The sequence below is a fragment of the Benincasa hispida genome, chromosome 11, assembly GCF_027475165.1.
Source record: "Benincasa hispida cultivar pf3 chromosome 11, pf3_genome.v1.1, whole genome shotgun sequence".
NCBI classification, from domain to species: Eukaryota; Viridiplantae; Streptophyta; class Magnoliopsida; order Cucurbitales; family Cucurbitaceae; genus Benincasa; species Benincasa hispida.
The window spans coordinates 2,092,614-2,115,673 of NC_143488.1; the positions used below are offsets into that span (position 1 = coordinate 2,092,614).

Here is a 23,060-nt window from a genome sequence, read left to right on the forward strand (position 1 = left end):
AGTGCGTCTTTATAGGTTATGCCTTAAATAGTAAAGCCTATAGGTTCTATGATCTAGTGAACCAAGTGATCATTGAGTCAAATGATATCGACTTCTTTAAAGATAGATTTCCTTTTAAATCAAGGAATAGTGGGGGACTCTGGATTAAGTGGTCTAACCCTAGTTAGAAATCCCAACCCAAGAGAGGAAACCGACCCAAAACCTAAAAGAAGCAAAAGAGTAAAACTGCCAAAGATTTCGAAAATGACTTTCTGACTTATAATGTAGAAGAAGATCCTAAAGATCTGAGAGCTACACTATCCTCAATAAATGATGAGATGGACTCACTTGAGTCAAATAGAACTTCGCACTTAGTAGATCTACCCTTAGGTAGTAAGGCAATAGGGTGCAAATGGATCTTAAGGAGGAAACTTAGACCTGATGGAACTATTGACAAATTTAAAGCTAGGTTAGTACCAAAGGGCTTTAGACAAAGATAAAACGTAGATTTCTTTGACTTCGTCTCCCTTGTCACTAGAATGACCTCAATTCGTGTCCTGTTCTCTCTTGTTGCTCTTTATAACCTCGTAGTACATCAGATGGATGTAAACCTCGCTTTCCTAAATGGTGAGCTTGAAGAAGAGATTTACATGGAACAACCTGAGGGTTTTGTAGTCCATTGTCAAGAAAATAAGGTGTGTAAATTAGACAAATCCTCTATGGACTAAAACAAGCTCCTAAGTAATTGCATGAAAAAATTGAGACCTTATCCTATCTAAAGGTTTCAAGGTTAATGAAAGTGACAAATGCATCTACTATAAGTTTGAAAATAATCTCTGCACTATCTTGTGTCTATATGTAAATGATTTATTCATCTTTGGGTCGAACTTTCACGTCATAAATGATGTGAAATCAATATTGAATGCAAACATCGACATGAAAGACTTAGGAGAAGCTAGTGTAATCTTAGGCATAAAAGTGAATATGTCTGAAAAAGAAATTTCTTTGGATCAATCTCACTATATATAAAAGATTCTAAAGAAATATAATTACTTTGATTGTAAACCAGCCTGTACTTCATATGACCCTAGTGTCAAGTTGTTCAAGAACACTGGTGACAGTGTTAATCAATCTGAGTATGCGAGCATCATAGGTAGTCTTAGATACGTTACTGACTGCACTAGGCCTGACATAGCTTATGTTGTAGGACTACTTTGCAGGTTTACAAGCAGACCTAGTAAAGAGCATTGGAATGCTATAGAAAAGGTAATGAGATACTTGAAGAAAACCCAAAACCTAGAATTATATCAACAAAAGTTTTCCATTGTCCTGGAAGGGTCCAGCGATGCTGACTGGAACTTTCTTTCCAATGATTCAAAGGCTACAAGTGGTTATATCTTTAATATAGCAGGCAGAGCTTTCTTTTGGAAGTTCAAGAAATAGACTATTTTAACCCAATCTACGATGGAGTCAGAAATGATAGCACTAGCGACAACTAGTGAAGAAGCAGGTTGGCTTAGAAGTCTGCTATCAGAGATTCCTTTATGGGAAAAGTCGGTACCAGCTATATTGATCTATTGTGATAGTACTGCAGCAATCACAAAAGTTCAGAACCATTACTACAACGGAAAGAGACGACAAATACGTCGTAAATACAGTACCATTAGAGAGTTTCTCACTACTGGTGTAGTTAGAGTGGATCACATACGGGCTGATGAAAATTTGGCAGATGCTTTGACGAAAGAACTGGCTAGAGAAAAGATTTTCAGAACCTAAAAAAGAATGGGACTCATGCCTATAGAAAGATGAATCACGGTGAGGAAAACCCAACCTGTAGACTAGAGATCCCAAGAAACAGGTTCAACGGGTAATAACTGATCACGAGTGATATATAGTAAATCATGCTAAACCAAACACAGAGTTCCATTCCTATGACTTATAGTCTGAGCATGATATCCTGAAGCATAAGAAAGGTTGAACTCAGTTCTTAATGAGATCTATACTTGATGACAAGTGAGATACCTAGCTACATGAGTACTCTTGATAGACTCACCTATGTGAATGTGGAAGTGAGGGCTGCTTTCTATGGAGTTTTTAGGCAAACTCTCTAGAGCATTCACTAAACCGGGATACACGTGCTAGGCCTTAAAGCACGGACTTTCGTACTACACCCTAATGACACTCTGTGTGAGATGCTATTAGAGATAGAGTTCAAAACCAAGGGTTACTCTAATATATTTTGAATCATCTACACTACGTACATACAGGTTCAAGTCGTAAGACACCTTTGCTTATGCACAATGTTGTATAGATTGAAATTGCTCGATGAAAAAAAAAATCAGTCTCTTTTTTATTAAATTTCCAAGTAGGGGATTGTTGGATGAAAATTTAATTTTCAAGAATAAGAGGAAACCAACCTTGGTTGGAGAATCCCGTATTGAAAAATTTTGATTTGGAAGCCTCCCGCTTTAGGTTTGGGCCCCAAGGGGTACCCATGTCTTGGAGAGAGTGAGGAGATAGACCAATGTGGGTTTGATGGAAGTGTCATCGTCCGTCCGGTCGGTCGGACGAGATGAGACGAGTGTGTGATTATTAATTTTAATAAAAAATTTATTATTTTTTTATTATTTTAAAACCAAGGAAAATTCCTCCCGTTCACGCGAGTCCGATTCATCCATTCCTAACTCTTCCATTTTCGTTTTTCGAGTAGGGATTAGAAAGGGTGTGTGTTCCAGTCGGTAACGGTGCATTTTTTATTCGGTTTCTTTGACTGTTTTATCATGAGAACGACGTAAAAATTTTTAGACCTACTTGCACACTTGGTAGAGCTGCAAAATATCTTTAAAGAGAGGGAGTTTCGCGACTCAACCTATAGCGAGTTTCTATTTTGCAGGTTTTTGTCATAATTAATTAATAAATTAATATTAATTATTCATTATTATTAATTTTAATTCATTATTAAATATAGTTAATAAATTTTAACTAATACATTTATAATTAATATTTTAATTATCAGAAGTATTAATATAAATTATTATTATTGATAATTAATTTATATTAATTTAATTTTTTGAATAATTAATTTAAATAGTTTTAAAATTATTTTTAAATATAAAAAATTAATCAACTTATTTACAAATATGATAAAATGTCGCTATCTATCGATAATAGATACGGATAAACATCTATCAATATCTATAGACAATCCTATAGACAAGTAACATTTTCCTATATATTTAAAATATTTTCAATAATTTTATCATTTAAAAAAAATTCCCTTTAATTTAATTATGTTAAATAAAGATCCTTATTTTTAGACAATCTATAAACATTTTCCTATATATTTAAAATATTTTCAATAATTTTATCATTTAAAATTTTTTTCTATAATTTAATTATGTTGAATAAAGTTCTAATATAAAGATCCTTATTTTTATTGACTAAATAATTAATCAATATAACAATATATTAAAGAAGACTAAATCTAATCAATCAATATAACAATATATTAAAGAAGACTAAATCTAATCGAAGACTTTATTAATTGTTTTCTTACATTCAATTAAATAAAATAAAATTAATATATCCAAAAGTAGATATTAATTATTATTTAATATTTATATACAAGAAACTAATATATATGTGATTCAAAGAACTCCTTGAAATATAGAAGAGAAATTGAACAAGATTTTTCTTTTAACAAGATAATAGAGATTGAAAAAATAATAGACGCCAATTCGATTGAGCAGTTCAAAAGTTGTGCATTAATTCAAATAAAATATACAAAAGAGAAACTAGAGTTCAATTAATATAAAATAACAGAGAAAAACCTAAAAATTTAGAAAAACACTAGAATTACAAAACAGAAGAGATTTTATATTTCATCGAACAAGATAAATGATATCCTCCCAAAAGTGAAAAAGGTCGAACAAAATTTTAAATATAAAAATATAAAAACCAAAACGCGATATTTTAACACAGGTTAGTTTTTTTTTTTTAAAATTTTGACAAAGCTACAAAAATCAAGCAACCTAATTCACGTAAATGGTCTCTAAAATCAACTATTAAAAATCGACACGTGCGAGTGCAAACGATGATTCGGCCTTAATTATAGCTAGTCATAATAATAAACTATAATCGAAATTTTACTCATACCATACAACTACCCAACTGATTAAATTGCCAACAATTATATCTAAAAACTTCAAAATTTCAAACCAAGACATGACCCCCTTCAAATTACAAGTATTATAAATCACCAAAAAATCATAATCCTCAAACTTTGATTAGGAAATCTCATCCCACGTGTCCAATAAGACATTTATTTCTATGAACAATAAAACTGCACAAAAAACTTCACCTAAATTTTTTTTTTTAAAAAAAAAAAAATTCACGTGACAGCATTTTTTGGACTATAGAGATGCACCAATATTTTCCTCCGTTCCTATTTAGAACTTCCTAGGTTTAGATTTTACACAACGCACACACCCAATAATTTAAAAAATTACATCAACAAATTTTACAAACACTAATAAGCCAAAAACACAACTTAAAAGGTTAAATTTTATGTCCGGGATAGTACCCCTCCGTGGTGGGGATAGGGTAAGCCGCCGGAACATTTGCTGCGCCGAGATTTGTGGCGGCGGCGCCCTCCATAGGTGGGTGATGGTGTAAATGGCCGCCAAGTACATGTGACTTCTTACTCCTCAGCTTTTGAGCAGCATGTCTGGCTTTGGCCTCGTGTAGCTCCCGCTTCGCCTCCGCTGTCGCCGCCTTCCTTCTCTCCTCCGCAATCTTCCTCTCCTCCCTCGTCTTCACTGATGCTTTCTCTACCTGCGCATCCATTTTCTGTCCACAATAAACTACTTTCCACAATGTCTGCCATTATTCATTCATTTTTAATTATAAATTTAACATAATTTCAACCTCTTTCACATACTTGTTTTCATTAATTTGAATTTATCTCTAAATTAATATAGTTTATATTGTTTTTATATGTTTTTTTTATAAAGAAAATAATATATATTAATTTCAGATTTTTTATAAAATAAACATTAATTTGTATTTGAATATCTTTGTAAAGAAATAAAAAAACAACTACGATATGACCATTAAAAAAAGAGTTATATAGAGTTGAAGCTATTTATTTTAATTAAATAAAAAGTGGATGCCTTCCTTTTGGATCCAATATATTCAACACGAAATCGAAAGATATACCAATACCTAAAATTGGAACATGATATAGACATAAACATAGGAGTTTATCAAGAATTTAATCTTGTAATAACCTATTTAATTGTAAATTAAAATGACATAATACAATACTTAAGTGCGTGACAAATTTTGAAAATGATATATATAAATTAAAGATATACACACACCTTCTCGTCGAGTTTGGCTCTACAAATTTTGAGCTTCTCTTTAGCAACACTTCCCATATTGCTCAGCTTCTCCATTGCAGACTGCATTATCCTCTCTTCTAATTAATTACTTCCACACAATACAAACAACCCAATTTTTAAATCATTCAAAATAAATTTTAAAAATAATTGGCAACACGAACATATTATATAGTGAATCAAAAATTCATAAGCCTTCAAAAGCATTACACGTTGGATGCCACGTGTCACTCATGCATTTCCCTAATCTGCCACGTGTTCTTTTTCTTTTCTCTTCAATAAGGAGAGAATTTATATTTCTGTTCTTTTTTGAAACGATATATTATATAAGTCTTATATATCTCTACTTTGTTTTCATTAATAGATAAAAAGAAAATTTTGTAATATATATTTCGTATGGTCCATTGCTAACTTGAAAAATTCGATTAATCCAATTTAATTCCTACGATTTGAATTGAATTATCATCTCATTTGAATTGGGTTGGATTCAAATAAATAGAAATCTTATGTGGTGATTTGATTCATACATTCACCTAAAATAACCAAACTAATTCGAATTTATTATTAATTTTAAAAAATATGTTTCTTTTACCTTAATATGATTATGTATACATCTATTTTATTTTATTTTATTTTAGCATATTGGAAACAAAACTTTCATTTCTTAAATGAAATAGTTTTTTTTTTTTAATCTTAATTCAATAGATTAAAATATTTAAATTAAAATTTATACCTATTAACATTTTACTTATTTTTAAAACACATTTAGATAAATGACATATAATTCAAAGTAACACAATCTAATTGCTTCATAGTTGGATTGAGATGGATTCATTATTTAATAAAAGTTATTTGGATTGAAGAACTTACAATCCAAACGGTTGGATTGGACCTAAAAAAGTACTTCAACCGAACCTAACCCAACCCACGAACACATGAGTTAAAACATATATATAGTTCCGGCATTCCTATGATTGAAAATTAATTTTCACAAACATATTTTGAGTTAAATTATATAGTATCACTTGTATTTAAGATTAAAACATCCATTGATATGTGATATAGGTTGATATATGAGATTAAAGATTAATCAATGTTTTTTATAAATACACATAATAATAATAATAATAATAATAATAATAATAATAATAATAATAATATCTATTAATCCCAACATGAATACTGATAACAAAATTGAAGATCTTCAAAAATAGAAAAATAAAGTATATAAAATAGCAAAATGATAGTGAAAATTTCTCTAACAAAATCTATTATTTAATTTGAAATTGAAACCAAATATATATATGATATCAATATTTGTTTCATTAATATATTTATAAATTGAAATCTCAACCTTTCATGTCTTGAATTCTGACTCTGAAAATTTAATTTATTAAACTAGGTAGAGTATAAAATTAATTTTAACATGATAACCATTTTTTATCTTTAGTTTTTAGGTTTTTTTTTGGTTTTTTTCCCTATTTTTTAAAAACGAGAACCATATTGTTCGACGACTATTTTTTGTTTTTCTAAAGAAAAATAAACTTGTTTGATTAAATTTCAGAGTTTAAGTTTTTAAAAATTAGGGAGATACGGGAGAAAATGAGTATAGAACATGTAAATAAAAATCATACAAATGTTTTAGGGGAAAAGAAGTAAAACATGATAAATTTGGAGACATGAAAGGAAAACATCTAGAAAAGAAAATTATAAAGATATTAAATAACATAAATATCATGATCTCTTATGAGATTGATTCTACTAACTTTCTTTAACAAGCTCTCTTTAATTAACTTTCTTTAACAAGTTCTCTTTATCGATAGAATAACTTCCAATAATTGACATGCATTCCTTTAAAGCTCGATCTCCCCCATTAATTGTTGTAGTTAAACAAATACCCTAAAAAGAAAGAAGGAAAAAAAACTCAAATTAGAATGGACATATGGTACAAACAGCCTTAATCTTTAATATATATATATATTTTTTAAAAAAATCCCTTTTTCATTACGAACCAATAGAAAATGTTGAAATTTTTAATGAACTAATTGATTAAACCTTCAAATCCCAACAGAGGTCACAAAATTGCAAAGTGTACATTTAACTGAGTGTGCCCCAAATTGGTACATCAGCACCACCCTACAGTTCCCACAGTTGATGTGAGCCATCTGATTTGCTGTTTGCAACCACATTCAAAATCCAACATAATCAGCCTTCAAGGAGATTAGATTAAATTATACCATCAATAATAATAATAATTGGAGTAAATTTAAGAATATTTCATTCTCATCATAAGATTTTATCTACAGAAAAAAATTGATACAACATACTATTAACTTAGATGTATATTTATTAAAACTCTTTCATGGATTTACACCATCTCTAACTAAAAAGACTCAACAACAAAGGATTGTCCTAATAATCAAGAATGAAAGTTAATGCTTAGAATTCAGTTCCCTACTTGATTTTAAATTTTTATACCATCCAACAAGAAGTGAACTACTTTACGTGTTATGACATGCAAAAAATCAAATAAGAAGAAACTGACACATAGATTTACGAAGTTCACTATCGTAATGTTAGCTAGCTACACCCACACATAGAAAATGAAATTTTTTATTATATTGAGAAACAACATAATACAATCTATAGAGATCTTCATATTTGGTCATCCAATGTGCTAAAAATAACATTTCAACATTAGTGTTCATTTGTTGGTTCAGTACAAATTTGCCTATTTACCTAATGATCTTTAATTTAGGGAAAGTGTAGTTTATGTTGGTGCCTTGTCAAAGATATCACAAATAGACTTCTGGTTGAGTGGTTTTTTAAGGTAAAGCTAAGGTTTCGAAGGTGGTGCTAACTATAGCTCTATGATAGTCCATTTGGATACAAAGAAATCAAAACTATCCTCAGGTACACAAAAACATTGCTCTTCACAGAATTTTTAATGATAACAATAAAAGACTAAAGAAAAAAATCCATATGTAAGTGACAATTTACCTTCGGAGGCTGCATTTACAGTACGACAACAAGAACACTGAACACTTGTCGCCCCACGACTGTACATGAGAAGGGTGTGGCAGCCACTACACACCAGCCGAGCCATCGTTAAGCCTGCTTAAGGGTTATATCCCAAACAAATCACATTCTAACTATACACAATCCAAAGCATATACAAGAACAATATATAGGAACTTGCAAATCATCGTCATCATCAATTTATTTATTTTGTTGATAATTATAAATATCTAGGCTAACTCAACCACCAAGACTCTACAAGATTTAGTAGCATACTCATTATTTCCACTCTTTCTTTACTCTACAACTGTGGAGATAGCGGCCAATAAGATTGACGATGGACACAAAGATGGTTAATGGAGTTCAACTTGCTTAGTAATTCGGACTTGGTTTGAACTCATCACTTCAAAACAATTTGAGAATGAAATTACAAAAGGGAAAAACTCCAAAAGAGAGAATTACAAAAGAAACTTCTCCCATTAGACCAGGGGGTGGAAAAGATATAGTGAAGAAAAAGGGTGAGCCATTTGGCGTTAACTATAGCATTAAAAACTAATGAGAGGATTCCTTTATTTTTAGATGTTTTCACTTTTCAGAACAAAAAAGGTGAAAGGAGGGGTGGGAATTAAAGTTGGAATAAATAAAATCAAACCTTTTTAACTATTCTAATTTCACTAAAATTTTAGAAAAAAGATTTCGATTTGAATTATGATCAAAGCATAATTTCAAAAAAAAATAATAATAATCAAAAGAAAGTTGGAAGGATATAGAAACAAACCAGAGGTTGGGACAGGAGATACAGTATGGCAAAGAGCACAGCAAATGAAGGTTGCTCCGGCAGGATAGATCAACAGAATTTTACATCCAGAGCACACTATATGGTTTTCACAACCTATTGCCCAACAAGTTTCAATTCTTAAAAGGCAATAAAATCAACAAGTTTCACAACCTATGACATGAAATCAATTCATTTGTTGGTCATGTTTTTAAGAACAGGATCTAATCTAACTTTAATTATATGAATATCAAATTCTCGCCCTAAACTTCATTGTTCATGCTGAGAGTTTTGTCTCCTTAGTGCTTATAGAAAAATAGCCATCTCGCATTAGAAATTTGTTAGTTATTCTCAGATCTAAAAAGGAAAATAATTCAAATTATATCCAAAATCGAAGTTTTGGGGTAGTGTAGTCATACAAGTAACTGGAGGAAATGGCATTTTTGTGATGTTGGAGAAACTTCTTTTCCTGCTGAATTTCTTCAAAACTCAGTTTTTCTCAGGCAAAGACAACGCCGTGCTTTGTCTTCGTTCCTACCATCTCTGGATTTAGAAGAACTGCAATGATGTGAGCTAACATATGAAAGGAAATCAAAAGAAAACTGGATGAAAGAATACCAATGATCATGGTATATACCTTTGCAGCAGTAAATGTAAGTTTTTGGAGTTAATACTTTGACATTAGAACCACTTTGGAAAGGAAAATCCCTCCCTCCAAAAAAGTTGACCCTGATAAACATGGAAATGGTAGGAGGAAAAAGGAGGAAGATAGAAAAATAATAATGATGTACCTTCTTCTTTCTTAATAAACTAATAAGTTGTCCACACGTTTTTATTCCAGTTTTCAAATGGACCTAAATATTTCTCTATAATTTCTAATGGTTAAATATCACCCGTTACATGAACTGATTATGAACTGGTGGTTAAAAGTATTAGCACCAATTACTCGAACGAATGTCCTAAAGTAAGGGTCTGAGATGTTTATAGATACTTTCCAAGCTAAGGGTTTAAGTTCCCAAGTTGAGAACTTGGTAAGAAATTGTCAGTCTTAAGGTCGGTGAAGCCTCATTAAAGGAGGTTAGCATAATGTAAGTAGTAGGACCTTAATAGAACGATTACAAAAATTTTAAAAATAAATCAGTACCAGTGTCAATGCCATTGTAATATCATTTTTTCCCCTTCATATATCAGGTTTTCCACCGTCAGATTGTAGTGGGTGTGTTGTTGATGAATTGGGACTTCTCACCACGTTTTTGTTGAAATGTGGTTAAGACGGTGATATGTTGCCTACTAGGTTAGTCAATCTGAATACTAAGATGTTTTAATCTTGAAGAGAAAACATGGGAGAGAGCAACTCCACAATGATGAACAAAATGACTTCATGAAGTTGCAGATATGACAGGCATTAATTATAAGTTTGACTCAAATGAAACCATTCAAATACAAGCAATGTTTTGAAGAAAACTAGAAACCTCGAAACTTAAATTTAGCTCATCCCAAATGCAAAAGGAAGCTTAAGTTAACCAAGTTTCGTACTCTCAGAATAAAGATTACAACCACTGAAGACTGATCAAGACAAGCAGTAGAAAAAACCAGTGAGTTTCACTGGGTTCTCTGATTAAAGGTACAGTACAGTATGGAGGGAAAATACAGCCTTAATATGGCCGGCTAATAATTTTGATTACATACAATTATTTAACATAAACGACAGCCATAATAGGTAACCGTTGTAACTCAAGAATACAGAGTTAAAGCCTGGAAAATGACAGCTTATCTGTTACTGATTATGTGAACTATTCCTCATCACTTGATGAATCAGAGTTACCATAAATAACAGAGAAGTAAAAGCCTAATGTTTTCAAAGACAGACCAGGAAACCTGTGAGGACTTCCGGGTTGCAGATCAATCTTAATAAATGGCCATTTCAAGGACTGTGCAGCTTCACACTCTTCCCATCCATCTCCTATTGCACAGAAACGAACATTTGACTTGTCAAAACGCTCCTTGATCCACTGGAAACATTGTACTTTTCCCACTTCCCACGAACTGTAGACTGGAAGTTACCGATTTGAAGTTGATAATTAAGACAACTTTGTAAACAAGTTCACCAATTGCAACGAAAAGATGCATTTGACTGGAAATTTACTCAGAAAGCACAGCCGAAGGAAAAATCAAAAAGTGATTAAAAAGGGAGAGACTCACTATTTCCAGGTGTTATTAGATGATCGAGCCGAAATAGTAAGCATTTCACAAGGCTGGGTATCAATGCACCAGAAGTCACCAAGACATTAACATGCTGAGAACTTCTAGAAGTACTGTTACATGTCTGATCAGAAGACGCAAGTGGTGGTTTATCTGAAAATGAACACTCCTCCAAGAAAGCTCGTGCTTGAATAGCAGAAAATAAGAGTGATTATTAGCAGGTATTTAGAGAAGCAGCAAAAATTTCAGTCAGAAGATTAAATGCACTATCGCATACATATTGTAATTGACTGTTATAAGGGTTATAAGGATAGGTAGTTGGCTATTAAAAAATACTTTTCAAATATCAGATGTCGTTTATTATGCAAGCTGACACCCCCAGTGTCAACTAATATGCAAGATTTCCTCAACGATCAGACTTAGAATTCAAATCCCAATGATCGTGGAATTAACATAGAGGAGTGTACGAAATCCGAGTGCTTACTTCCAGCACAAAATTCAACCACAATGTGGTCTACTAAAATTATAAGCCTTTTACATGACATTGTCTATCTCCTCATAAAAGGAAATAAAATACTTGAATTGTGTGAGTATGTAAGGGTATCGAATCATTAAAAAAGAGCATCAAATGGCTCAAAGCTACATCATAATAATTAGAATACCTGAGGAGAACCATCTATCCGTATAGACATCAGTCATTTCATATAACTCTTCCCAGAGCTTCATCTTCTCTTGATCAAAGATACTCTGCAGGCCCTGGAAGAGCAAACGGTTTTTAAAATGTGGTTTTTGAGATAAGAAAAAGATGATGCACATCTCCAGAAGGAAAAACCAAAAGTTAAAGATCCCTTTGACGGTACCTCTCTACCTTTTTCATCCCCACAAACATCCAGTTAAAGCTCATGCTTGTTTTAAATCAAGTCACATATCTAAACCTAGCAATAAAATGCTCAATCTAGTTTTAAGGAAAAAAACATCAAATATAACTAGAGAAATCGATAGTAAAAAAAAAAATACTTATTGTCCCACCAGAAGAATACTCGTAATTAACCACAAATTTTCAAGAAGATAGAAACTTAACTAATTGATGGTATTAATTTCACAACTTATTCAAATGTAGGGTTAAAGAAGTCGAAAGCTTAAGTTTAAACTGATTCAATGGGCCAGGTATAGGGGTAAGAATTTAATTTTCCCCTTAATTTGTGTAAAAGAACATCCAAAAGACTATTATAGCACACATGGAGAATGAATTTGAACATCAGAAACTACAGAAAATACTAAAGGCTTCCGGCAATAAGAAACGGAAAATAAGTTGGGAATACTTTAAGAGCTGTGAAGGCAAGAAGAAGCAAAGCCTAGACATCATTCTCTTTCTAGTATGGAAAATCCCTGTGGTGCAGTAAGTCACAGTCACAGCACTATAAAGAAGTCGTGCATGAAAGCATAATAATTCCACAGTACCTCTCTGTACTTATTGGCTATAGCACGTTGCCTAAAAGCCAATTTTCTTTTGTTTCCATCATCACATGGTGGACCAAAAGCATCTTGATCAAAATCATAATTAGAAAGATCACGACCATCATCATATTCACTCAATGCATTGAGAAAGGGCTGATTATAGTTTTCTATCTGCATAAAAATATGATAATGACATTAACTTCTGAGACATTATATAATGGAGTTATTTGAACATGATTATGGGGTGAAATCTCAACCTTACTTGTTCATAGAAGAAGTGATGATCACACAGATCAAGAATCTGCTTTTCCCAAATTTTTCCAAGTTCTTCACCCTTTTTAACATCCTTTGAACCACAAAAAGCCTCAGCATATGTCCCATTCAACAAAGACTTGAGCAGGATGATGGTCTCATCCATGTCCCACACATACACATTTAGTTTTTGATCCTTGGTGCTTTTAGCAAACCCCTTTGTACTTTGTTCAGAAAGATGGTTTTTACTTACTTCCATAGTGCTGGTCTAATCTGGAAACAAAATTTAGAGAAAAGATTGAGGTTACTTCAAATATAAAATTACACAACGAAGATTCAGTTTGTAAAAAATTTGGTTTCAAGTAACCTATCTAAGAAAATTAAGCTTCTAAAATAACATATACTATATAATATTTTCTAGCTTAACACATTTCCAGGATATATTTGAAATCTTAGATGAATTGCTAAAAAAGAAAAAAAAAAATTGCTAAGAAATACTTGTTTTCTTATTAGTTTGAAAATTTTCACTATCAAACGGGTCCTAAGTGATCAAAACAAATAGTTGTTAGTTAAGCATAGTAGAAATTAAAGACATATTGAGCACAACTACAATGATTTAAATGGGTTTTTTTTTAAATTTAATTTGCAAATGATGCTTTATTGCATAAACCCAATAACACCAAAGTGAAAACAACATGGTATAGCCAACAAAAATGCACCCACCGTATTGTTGAATAAAAAACCAAAAACAAGAAAAAGACCACATAAAATGGCTGAAGAAGAGAAACCCACAAAAGAAAGAACACGAGAATTCAAAGTACAAGAAGACAGTGAATCAGAAACCCAGTCCAACCCAACTTTCAGCAGTAACCATGATCAAGATTCATTACCCAAAAAAGGAAATTAGAAATTGGAAACATAAACATGTGTATGAACGTCAAAGGTGTTTACTTTCGGTAACCAGGGAGTCAACTGAGTGAAGAAATGGAGCTTTCTGCTCTGATAAACCTCTGATTCCGTTCAAGAACGACGAGCGCTGGAACAAAGTGGAGGCAGCCGAAACTACTTACTACGGCGTCGTTTTAGACGATGGCCATGGGCTCAAGAATGAGGCCCTACTTATTTCGGCCTAATGTCTTTTCTTATTTATTTGGGCCTCTTTTTTATTCCCCATTTTATTTTTACAATGTCATTTTCTCACTCCAAATGAAAATGAAAAAGGGAAAAAATAATAATAAATGCATTTTCTATAATAATATTATTTTTTTCATAGAAAATTATATTAATATGATTTTATTTTCCATTTCGTTTTTCATGTTGATTTTTGTTATTATATTTCGTTGTTTATTCACTTATACATGTAATATGTTTCGTTGTTTATTTGGAAACATTCTAAAAATATATATGAAATATATTGGTGAATATATTTGATATCTAGTCAAATATTCGTGGTTATTTTTAAATATACCTTAAAACATATGATATCTACTCAAATATTCATGGTTATTTTTAAATATACCTTAGAACATAAATTTTAGAACATATATACAAGCGTGTATATATCATATATCATAAATTCAAAGTAGTAAAAAATTAACAAAAAATATCTACTGTAGTATGTAAATCATAGATGGACTTGATGTTTAACATAGAACATATATATAAGCGTATATATCACAAAACAAGAAATCTAAGTACAAAAATCATCATCGTTTATATTAAACCCCCACCATCGACCAGATCTTCTTGCCTAGCTCTGTTGACTAGATCTACCCAAATCTGTGTGTGGATCTTCGGAAGCTTTGCCACGTCGTCCGTTTGCTCAAGCCTGCACCGCCGTTGATTGGATCTACCCAAGTTCGAGTCAGATTTGCTTGTGCCCGGTGCCAGAAGCTTTGCCTCCCACCACGTCGTCTGTCTGTAACCACGTTGTCCTCTACTCGAGCCTGCACTGGAGATTCTCCTCCCATGTCGTCATCTACCGCCTACAACTCACACCACCAGAATAAGAAAAGAGAGGGAGGAGGAAGGAGAAAAGAGAGAGAGGATGAAGAAATGAGTGTGAATTATGGGGAGCGAGAATATGCATGAGAGAGAGAGTATGTATGGAGAAGAGAGACATATATATATATATATATATATATATTATATATATATATATATATATATATAATGTAGATGGGGGCTAAATTATAAATAGCTACTGATATTAGTGAAAATAGGGAGGCCAATAGGGGACCTTTAATATTAATATTGTTGTTTTCAAAACTTATTAGAGAAATATTGTTGTTTTGAAACTTATTAGAGAAATATTGTTGTTTTGGGAGTTCGAGGCTAGAGGTCGAACGTTGAGAACTCAACTAATGTGGAGGTCGAACGTTGAGAACTCGACGAACAAAGAAAAACTTGGAAACAATAGATAGGCCGAAACTTCAACCCACGACAAGGGAAATCTCACGAATCTCGCTTAGGTTGTCGAAGGTTGAAGTTTCGACACACATCCACCCTCGAGATTGCAGGTTTATTACTTTTCTTTTTCCCTCATAGAGAAAATAAAGTAATGAGATGATATACTATATGTATCTGTGTACTCGAGCTGCTTCTAACAACCTATGCATTTTGTTATCATTTCGAATTAGACGGAGGCTTGTGGGATTGACGTGAGGGGGTGGGGATGGCTATATTTCTGGGAGCGAACTCCAGGCGAATATAAAGCGCTTGGATACAAGTTATGCCTTGGAATGAAAGACAATTTCGAATTAGCTTTGTCTACGAACAAAATTTTGTATATTAGGTTGTCGAAGGTTACACACATGTCGAAACTTCAAAGCGATTAAGGAGATAAGTGGGCTGAAGCAGATTAAGGAGAGAGCGAGATTCAAAGCGAGATAGTAGGAGAGAGCGAGATGTTGAACGAGATTTTAAGAGAGAGAGATTCAAAGCGAGATTTTAGGAGAGAGCGAGATTTAAAGCGAGAATGTTAGAGAGAGCAAGATTTAGTTTATATTGACTAATCTGACTAACATTGAACTTAGTAAAATGAAATGGTTGAATAATTGAAAAATGAGATTATTCAGGAATACACATTGAATGCTAAGATTACGCATTGAGTTTCTGGTAGTAGAACCATAATTAAAAAAGTACTTGTGATTGTTCCAGAAGAAATGAAAGCTAGTAATCATTAATGGAAAAATAACAACAATAACAGAGAGAGCGAGATATTGAGAGAGAGCGAGAGTGAGAGAGCAAGATCTTAGGAGAGAGCAAGAGTGAGAGAGCGAGATCTTAGGAGAGAGCGAGATTGAGAGAGCGAGAGTCTTCACTTTATTTGAACTTTCCATAGAAATATATATAAAAAAAAAAAAGAGAAAAAAGAGCTAATAAACATACTATAATTGAATAATCATTAGACTATAATTGAATATATTAAATTATTATACTATAATTGAATAATCATTAGACAATAAATTGAATATATTAGATTATTATACTATAATTGAATAATCATTAGACAACAAATTGAATAAATTGAATATATTAGATTATTATATTATAATTGAATAATCATTAGACAAAAAATTGAATATATTAGATTATTATACTATAATTGAATAATCATTAGACAACAAATTGAATATATTATCTTATTATACTATAAATTGAATGTATTAGATTATTATAATGTAAAACTTTATTAATTACAAAAAAAAATTGAATATACAGTAGATTATTATAAAAAAATTGAATATACAATAAATTATAATAAAATGAATATATAATAAAAAATTATTTATTATTCAATCCTTAACTATCTGGAGCCCGTCTTAGTAACGAAGGACACTTCCTTCGATTATGTCCTAACTGGTTACAAAATCCACATCGTTGTCGAGTGGCTAGTTCTGTCCAATTCATCTCGTTGTGATATCGTGAACTTTTCGATCTTCCAGGTCTTCTCAACAACGATGGATCAGGATGTAAGACGGGCATATTAGGGTGCGTGATCCATTAATCTTCATGCGGTACAGGTTGAAATTGAGGAAAGTAACATTCAGCATACGTTGACAATTTGTAAGTCCTCAATAAAATCTTCGTAGTTCATGTTAAAATGTGAGCAAACGACCATAAAATGCGAGTATGGAATGCCGAATGCTTGCCACTTGTTACATGAATAGTACCGCTCGGTATGATGGTTTGTTCGAGATCACTAAGTATGGAACACCTGAGAGAAATTGTAACACACAAAAAGGTGTGTTTAATTTCAGATCGACATGCTAGTATAATTGCAGCAGTGAACAACCCAGCAAATGGTTGGACGAGACCGAAATGTTACCATCGTTTCTTCTTATGACATATCGTCAGCAACTTCAATAAAAAGTATAAATTATGTTTATCGTGCCGGGTGTCAGTTTCAAATTCGAAAGTTCAACAAAGCAATTGAAGATATCAAAGGAATAAATCGGAGTTGTCTGAGTTTTTTTTGACAACATTAGTTTAGAGCAATGGACTCAAGTACATGATGCAGGATTCAGATATGGGTGGATGACGATAAATCTATCAGGGTGCATAAATGGAGTCCTCAAAGGAGCTCGGATGTTGCCTATAAATGTTATTGCTCAGATAACATTCTTCAAATGTGTGAACTATTTCGAGAAAAGAAGAGCATAAATAAGGGATGCATTAGAGCGTTAAGATAAACCCAGGACCTGTTGATCCCAATGTTTTGTACGACCAGTCCATTCATCGATCATATGTTGTATGGCGAGATCGTACTACTAGAGAAATATCTTGTAGACGTCGAGAGGCAGGATTTATTCAGTTGGACTGGCATCTGATCACAGTCTTGGTCGAGAGATGGAGGCCCGAGACGCATACATTCCATATGTCTGTTGGAGAGTGCACTATCACTCTACAAGACATAGAAGTGTTATTGGGGTTACCTGTTGACGGTGAGCCGGTCATCAAAGTGATGTACGATGACTGGTTAGAAGTTTGTCAACTGTACCTCGGTGCGACCCCACCTGCCGACAAGATTAAAGGATCGAGGTTAAGTTTAATATGGTTAGGAACACAATTTCGTGAACTCACAGATGATGTAGACGAGGAAACCGTCATAAGATATGCGCGAGCATATATACTATAAATGATGGGTGGAAGTTTGTTTTCAGATAAATCAAGTCATTTTGTTCACTTGATGTTCCTGCCACTGTTAGTTAACCTTCATGATGCGGAGCGATATTCGTGGGGTGGAGCATGCTTGGCATGGTTGTATAGACAACTATGCAAAGCAACAAAACCTGAGGTTCGAGAGATAGCTTGGCCTCTCATACTTTTGCAACTATGGGCTTGGGAGCGATTTCCAACAATGGCTCCACAGCTACATCATTTTAATGACGCTCAGTTAGTTGGACGAGCCTACGGTTCTCGGTATGTTGTTTTAATTCAATTTAATTTTTATATCACTGATCTAGTTAATTTAAATTCTAAATTATCAATTTAAAAATTTAGGTGGAGAGACAAATTTTGTGTGACTAGGACAGCCACACATGTAGTCAACCAGTATAGATACATGTTTGATCTGCTTCAACCTGAACAGATACATTACAATAAACCTAATTGATTATTTTATTCACATTTTTATCGTATTTTTCTTTAATATTCTCTAATATAATATTTTGTGTTTCAGGTTATTTGGGAGCCGTACAAAATTATTGTGCATACTTTGCCTAATTTTTGTATGAATGGTCAAAACATATGGCGGACGATGAGTCCTCTCATATGTTTTCACAATGGTGAGTGGCATCTTCTTAACAGGGTGATGAGACAATTCGGTTTTCAGCAGGATGTCCCATCGCCTTATAATACTGAACCCGTACTGCATGATATTGACCTAAGACTGGAGATTGGTCCGAAAAAGTTGCACATTTGGTAGTGCGATGACACTATCATGCAAAGTTTATTGCAGTGGGGGTTTCTCTTGAACAGTTTGACACAGATGTCACTCCAGAATATATTCATTGATATAATAATATCACAAGGTGCTGCGTCACTCATCCGGGAGAAACTGTGGGTCATCTGGTAAATGAATGAATATTACCTAATTTTTTTAATTTAAATTTATTTTAAATATTGTCTAATTATTTTATAATTTACAGAGATCGAATAACAGTAGACTCTGTGAGGTTGGGAATGATCCGAACCAAGTTCTTACTATATGTAGTGACAACCAAAGCTATATGGAGGAAATTCATTATATGTACGATATACCTATTGTTCCTCCACCAACTCCTAGACGTAGAGGACATGTTCGAGAAGAGGATGAGTTTGATGAGGTTACACATAATGTGGAAGAGTTGCCCCCTATGACGCAGACGTAGAGTCAAACTAATTATGTTAGTCCGATGATGATGATGCCAACATTTGGTTCAAGACATTATGACTCAGAGATTAGTCCTTCGTCTTCATACGTGCATGGACATGGTCGGGGTCGTGGAGAGCATAATGAATATTTATATTATGAAGCGTCTACAGAGGTACCAGAGCAACATCAAGAAGAACCCGAGCAACCTCAAGTTCGAAGTCGACAACAACAACCAGCTTGAAATCGATGACGTCCGCCTTGTGGGACACATTGATTTTTGTAATTATTCTTATATAAATGAGATATTTAATTTTCATTTTTTTATTTTTATGAGTTATTATTTTTTTATTTTATTCTTTTTAGAGTTTAAATAAAATAATAAAATATTTTTAGAAATTATTTTTATAAAATGGAAAATTAAAAAAAAAAAGAAGAAGAAAGGATTAGAAAGAAGAAGGTGGAATGTGTAATAATTGAAAAGGAAAAAAAAGGAAATTTGTATGGTATTCTCGCTCTCTATCAAAATCTCGCTATTTCGCTCTCGCTCAAAATCTCGCTTTCTCAAATTCTTGCTCTCTCAAAATCTCACTCTCTCTCATAATCTCGCTCTCGAATTTGATTGGGAAGTTTAGTGGCAAAAAGAAGGAGATTCATTAGCTCGTTATTTAATCAGACTTGCTGAGATGACAGAATCCGTAAAAATTATTCAAAAAGCTTTGGAAGGAATTCCAGGGAGACCTTATGAAAATTTATAAATACATTCTTTTGATAGAGGAAGGTTTCCGGAATAATAATTAAACAGACTCAATAATAATGTTAGGAAGGGCAAGGTCGAGGGTTCAAAGTTCGACGTACAAATGAAAGGAAGGTCGAGGGTTGAAAATTCGACCTCGACTTATTTAAAAAAAAAAAACAATATTTTTACAAATAGTTTGAAAATAACAATATTTTCCAAAATAGTTTCTAAAAGGACAATATCCTTTTAATTTTTTCGGCCAATAGGTTTTTTTTTTTTTTTTTTTTGTAAAAAGATTAAATGTTCAAGACATTAACCTAATATGTGTCTATTCTTTAGACCTTTTATGTAGCAAAAAAAAGAAAGTGATTCTCAAGTTCTTCCCACCAAGCAAATCAAAAAGCAAAGAATTTACTCTTTTCTTTCCTATTCTTCCGGCTCGATCGTGAGAAAATGATCCCACAAACAAAGGAATTCATAGTGCCGCGAGTGTGAGGGAATTTCTATGTAGGTATGGCGTTCCCCCTTGACTTGACTCTCCTAACGTCCATCCTCACTTCGGAGATGGAAGATGGTAAGATGATGATGGCCCCTTCGGGGTCACGCCACTTCGGAGAGTGAAACGAAGGAAAAGCCTGACCTGACCTTGGCTTGATAAGGTGATGGATCGCGAAATTGACACCCCTGACTATAAAGCTTCTTGCGAGGAAGCCCTCCGTTACACTAAATCCCTTTCACATATACCATTTTAGTCCATGAAATTTGTAATATTACCCATTTGAGTTTGTTGGTTTCAATTTCAAACTTAACCCTTTTTTAAGAAAACATTTTTAACCCTTTAATTTATATGTTTATTTTTTATCTCTAAACTTTGAGCTTTAGATAAGTGTTGTGTTGTAATTAATCTCTATTTTTTTAGAATTAAATTAAAAAATTACTTATAAATAAATTGATAAATAAAAAAAAATTCAACTAATAAAATACTCAAAGATCATATAAAAAAAAGTTTGAATCTAGTTAAGAAAGTACTCTAACCGAACCACACAAGTGAGCAAATAAAAAAGATTTAAACATAGGCCATGTTTATCTAGGGCAATGGTGTAAATCAATCACAATTCTTTTTGTGGGCTCCATCAAATTGCTTTAGATTTTGTTTACATGTTCATCCGTAATCGTAATTAAAAGTGAGTCCCACCGTACTATCTGTAATGAAATCTTGTAATTTGATTGAGCTTGGGAAGGACCTCAATCCAATTGCATTTGACTATGTAGTGAGACCCACATATTTGGTAATGTGGGACCGATATGACAACTCTAGAGGGATGAATAAGATTTAATAAAACTAATTAAAAAATTTTCTCTAGTGGGGACCCAATTAAGAAAATCAATATACTTTTGGTTATCAAATTATTTAAACAATAATTTAATGCAAAATAATTCAATACAAGGAAGTTAAGAAATTAAAATTAACACTTTAAGTACTCTAATTAACTTTAATAATAAAATTAGTAAAATAAATGTGTAAAGATAAATTCAACCAACCTAAATAGACAAATGTGAGCAATTAATTTCAAGGATAATTATAGCAATTAGTTTCATGCAAATAAAAAAATAATAAATTAATTACAAAATTAAATAGGAGGGGATAGAGAAATTGACATTGTGATTTTATAGCGGTTCAGCACAACCGACCTACATCCACTTCCGAAGCTCCTCTTGGGTATATCACTACGAACTTAACTCTTTCCATGACTTAGAGTTGAACCGCTACAACGTACTTTTTCTGGAAGCAAGAGCAACCCTTACAATAGTTTGAAAAAATAAATAACACACTTGACAAACTCTCGACAAGAGTGGATTTACAAATTTTAGCTCACAACTAATCAATCCTCACGGCATAAAATAACTCTCTCAAGAAGAAGATGAAAAGAAGACAATTAAAGCTCATAGAAAGAATAATAATGGTGGCTTTGAGTTATGAAAGATTGAAAAAATAGTGTAAAATTGTTGTCAGAATTTGGAGAAGAAGATGAGTTTAAATAAAGAAGAAAAATTGTTGAAAACCACGTTTAATTTGGACCATTGGATCTTAGAAAAGAAAAATCAATGGCGGAGATTTTAAACTCAATTAGCCATTAGACAAAAACAAAAAATAATATAATAATATATATCTTTTAAAATAATTTCTTTTAAAACCCAACAAAAAAACATTATCCAAAACTAGCTTTAACACAAACATAAAATAATATTAAATTCATTTTCCTTTTAAAATCATTTTCTTTTTTAAACCAATCCAAAATCTCAAAATCCTGTGTCCTTCCTCTCATGCTCAAAGTGGCACCTTTCAATTGGTCTACTTTGATAAGAAAAATTCTGCCACGTCATTAGTTCAGGATTTTTCCGTTAAGCTCGTTCAGTCATATTTTCTTTGTTTGAACTTCGATTTGAGTGACTCAAATTGTGTTGGAACCATGGTTCCAAGCTCTAACACTCCAAAACACTCAAACCGTTAATAAACAAAAGCAGGTTTGTTATCATCAAAATATTAATTAATTTATTAATTTGAGATTAAGAGCCAAAAAGCTAACAATCTCCCTCTTTTTTATGGTGACAAACAAGTCAAGAAAAATGAAATCCAAAGAGATGTGTGATATAAAATATAAACTTGAATCACAATCAACACACATACATAATTTTAATTCACTTGAAAATAATGATTATTTCAATAACAACATATTTTTATTTTTCTTATTATCTCTCCCCTTTTTGGAATCAATAAAAAAAAGGACAATAAAAAGGTAAACAAATACACATGAAAGCTTCCTCTAAAAACATAAGCACATTCATTGTATTTCTTCTCCTATCGACGTACCTTCTAAAAAA

At 32.4% G+C, this 23,060-nt stretch overlaps 3 protein-coding genes and 1 pseudogene across 8 annotated transcripts; 1 reads left to right on the top strand and 3 right to left on the bottom strand.

Annotated features, from left to right (window-relative positions):
- Positions 1-4,379: 4,379 nt before the first annotated feature.
- On the bottom strand, positions 4,380-5,486 carry LOC120092075 (uncharacterized). The gene is made up of 2 exons (XM_039050278.2): positions 5,361-5,486; positions 4,380-4,812 (listed from the first exon to the last, which is right to left on the bottom strand). Exons 1-2 carry the CDS (start codon positions 5,445-5,447, stop codon positions 4,537-4,539), a joined length of 363 nt encoding a protein of 120 aa, XP_038906206.1. The 5' UTR covers positions 5,448-5,486; the 3' UTR covers positions 4,380-4,536.
- Positions 5,487-6,969: 1,483 nt separating this feature from the next.
- Positions 6,970-10,340, bottom strand: LOC120089972 (protein LSD1-like). 5 transcript variants are annotated; one of them, XM_090306528.1, is made up of 6 exons: positions 9,809-9,929; positions 9,591-9,714; positions 9,175-9,288; positions 8,379-8,492; positions 7,434-7,551; positions 6,970-7,277 (listed from the first exon to the last, which is right to left on the bottom strand). In XM_090306528.1, exons 2-5 carry the CDS (start codon positions 9,610-9,612, stop codon positions 7,436-7,438), a joined length of 366 nt encoding a protein of 121 aa, XP_090162654.1. In that variant the 5' UTR covers positions 9,613-9,714; positions 9,809-9,929; the 3' UTR covers positions 6,970-7,277; positions 7,434-7,435. The 5 variants fall into 5 exon arrangements, with proteins under 5 accessions (XP_090162654.1, XP_090162653.1, XP_090162655.1 ...); XM_090306527.1 differs by having other exon boundaries at positions 7,074-7,277; positions 9,591-9,729; positions 9,809-10,340; XM_090306529.1 differs by lacking the exon at positions 9,809-9,929 and having other exon boundaries at positions 7,074-7,277; positions 7,474-7,551; positions 9,591-9,779.
- A 414-nt stretch (positions 10,341-10,754) lies between these two features.
- Positions 10,755-14,200, bottom strand: EYA (eyes absent-like protein). 2 transcript variants are annotated; one of them, XM_039047425.2, is made up of 6 exons: positions 14,035-14,200; positions 13,094-13,356; positions 12,835-13,002; positions 12,036-12,129; positions 11,374-11,559; positions 10,755-11,224 (listed from the first exon to the last, which is right to left on the bottom strand). In XM_039047425.2, the coding sequence occupies exons 2-6, from the start codon at positions 13,340-13,342 to the stop codon at positions 10,965-10,967; spliced, it is 957 nt and encodes a 318-aa protein (XP_038903353.1). In that variant the 5' UTR covers positions 13,343-13,356; positions 14,035-14,200; the 3' UTR covers positions 10,755-10,964. The 2 variants fall into 2 exon arrangements, with proteins under 2 accessions (XP_038903353.1, XP_038903354.1); XM_039047426.2 differs by having other exon boundaries at positions 13,974-14,109.
- An 851-nt stretch (positions 14,201-15,051) lies between these two features.
- LOC150032314 (uncharacterized) lies at positions 15,052-19,715 on the top strand (annotated as a pseudogene).
- The last annotated feature ends 3,345 nt before the right edge of the window (positions 19,716-23,060 follow it).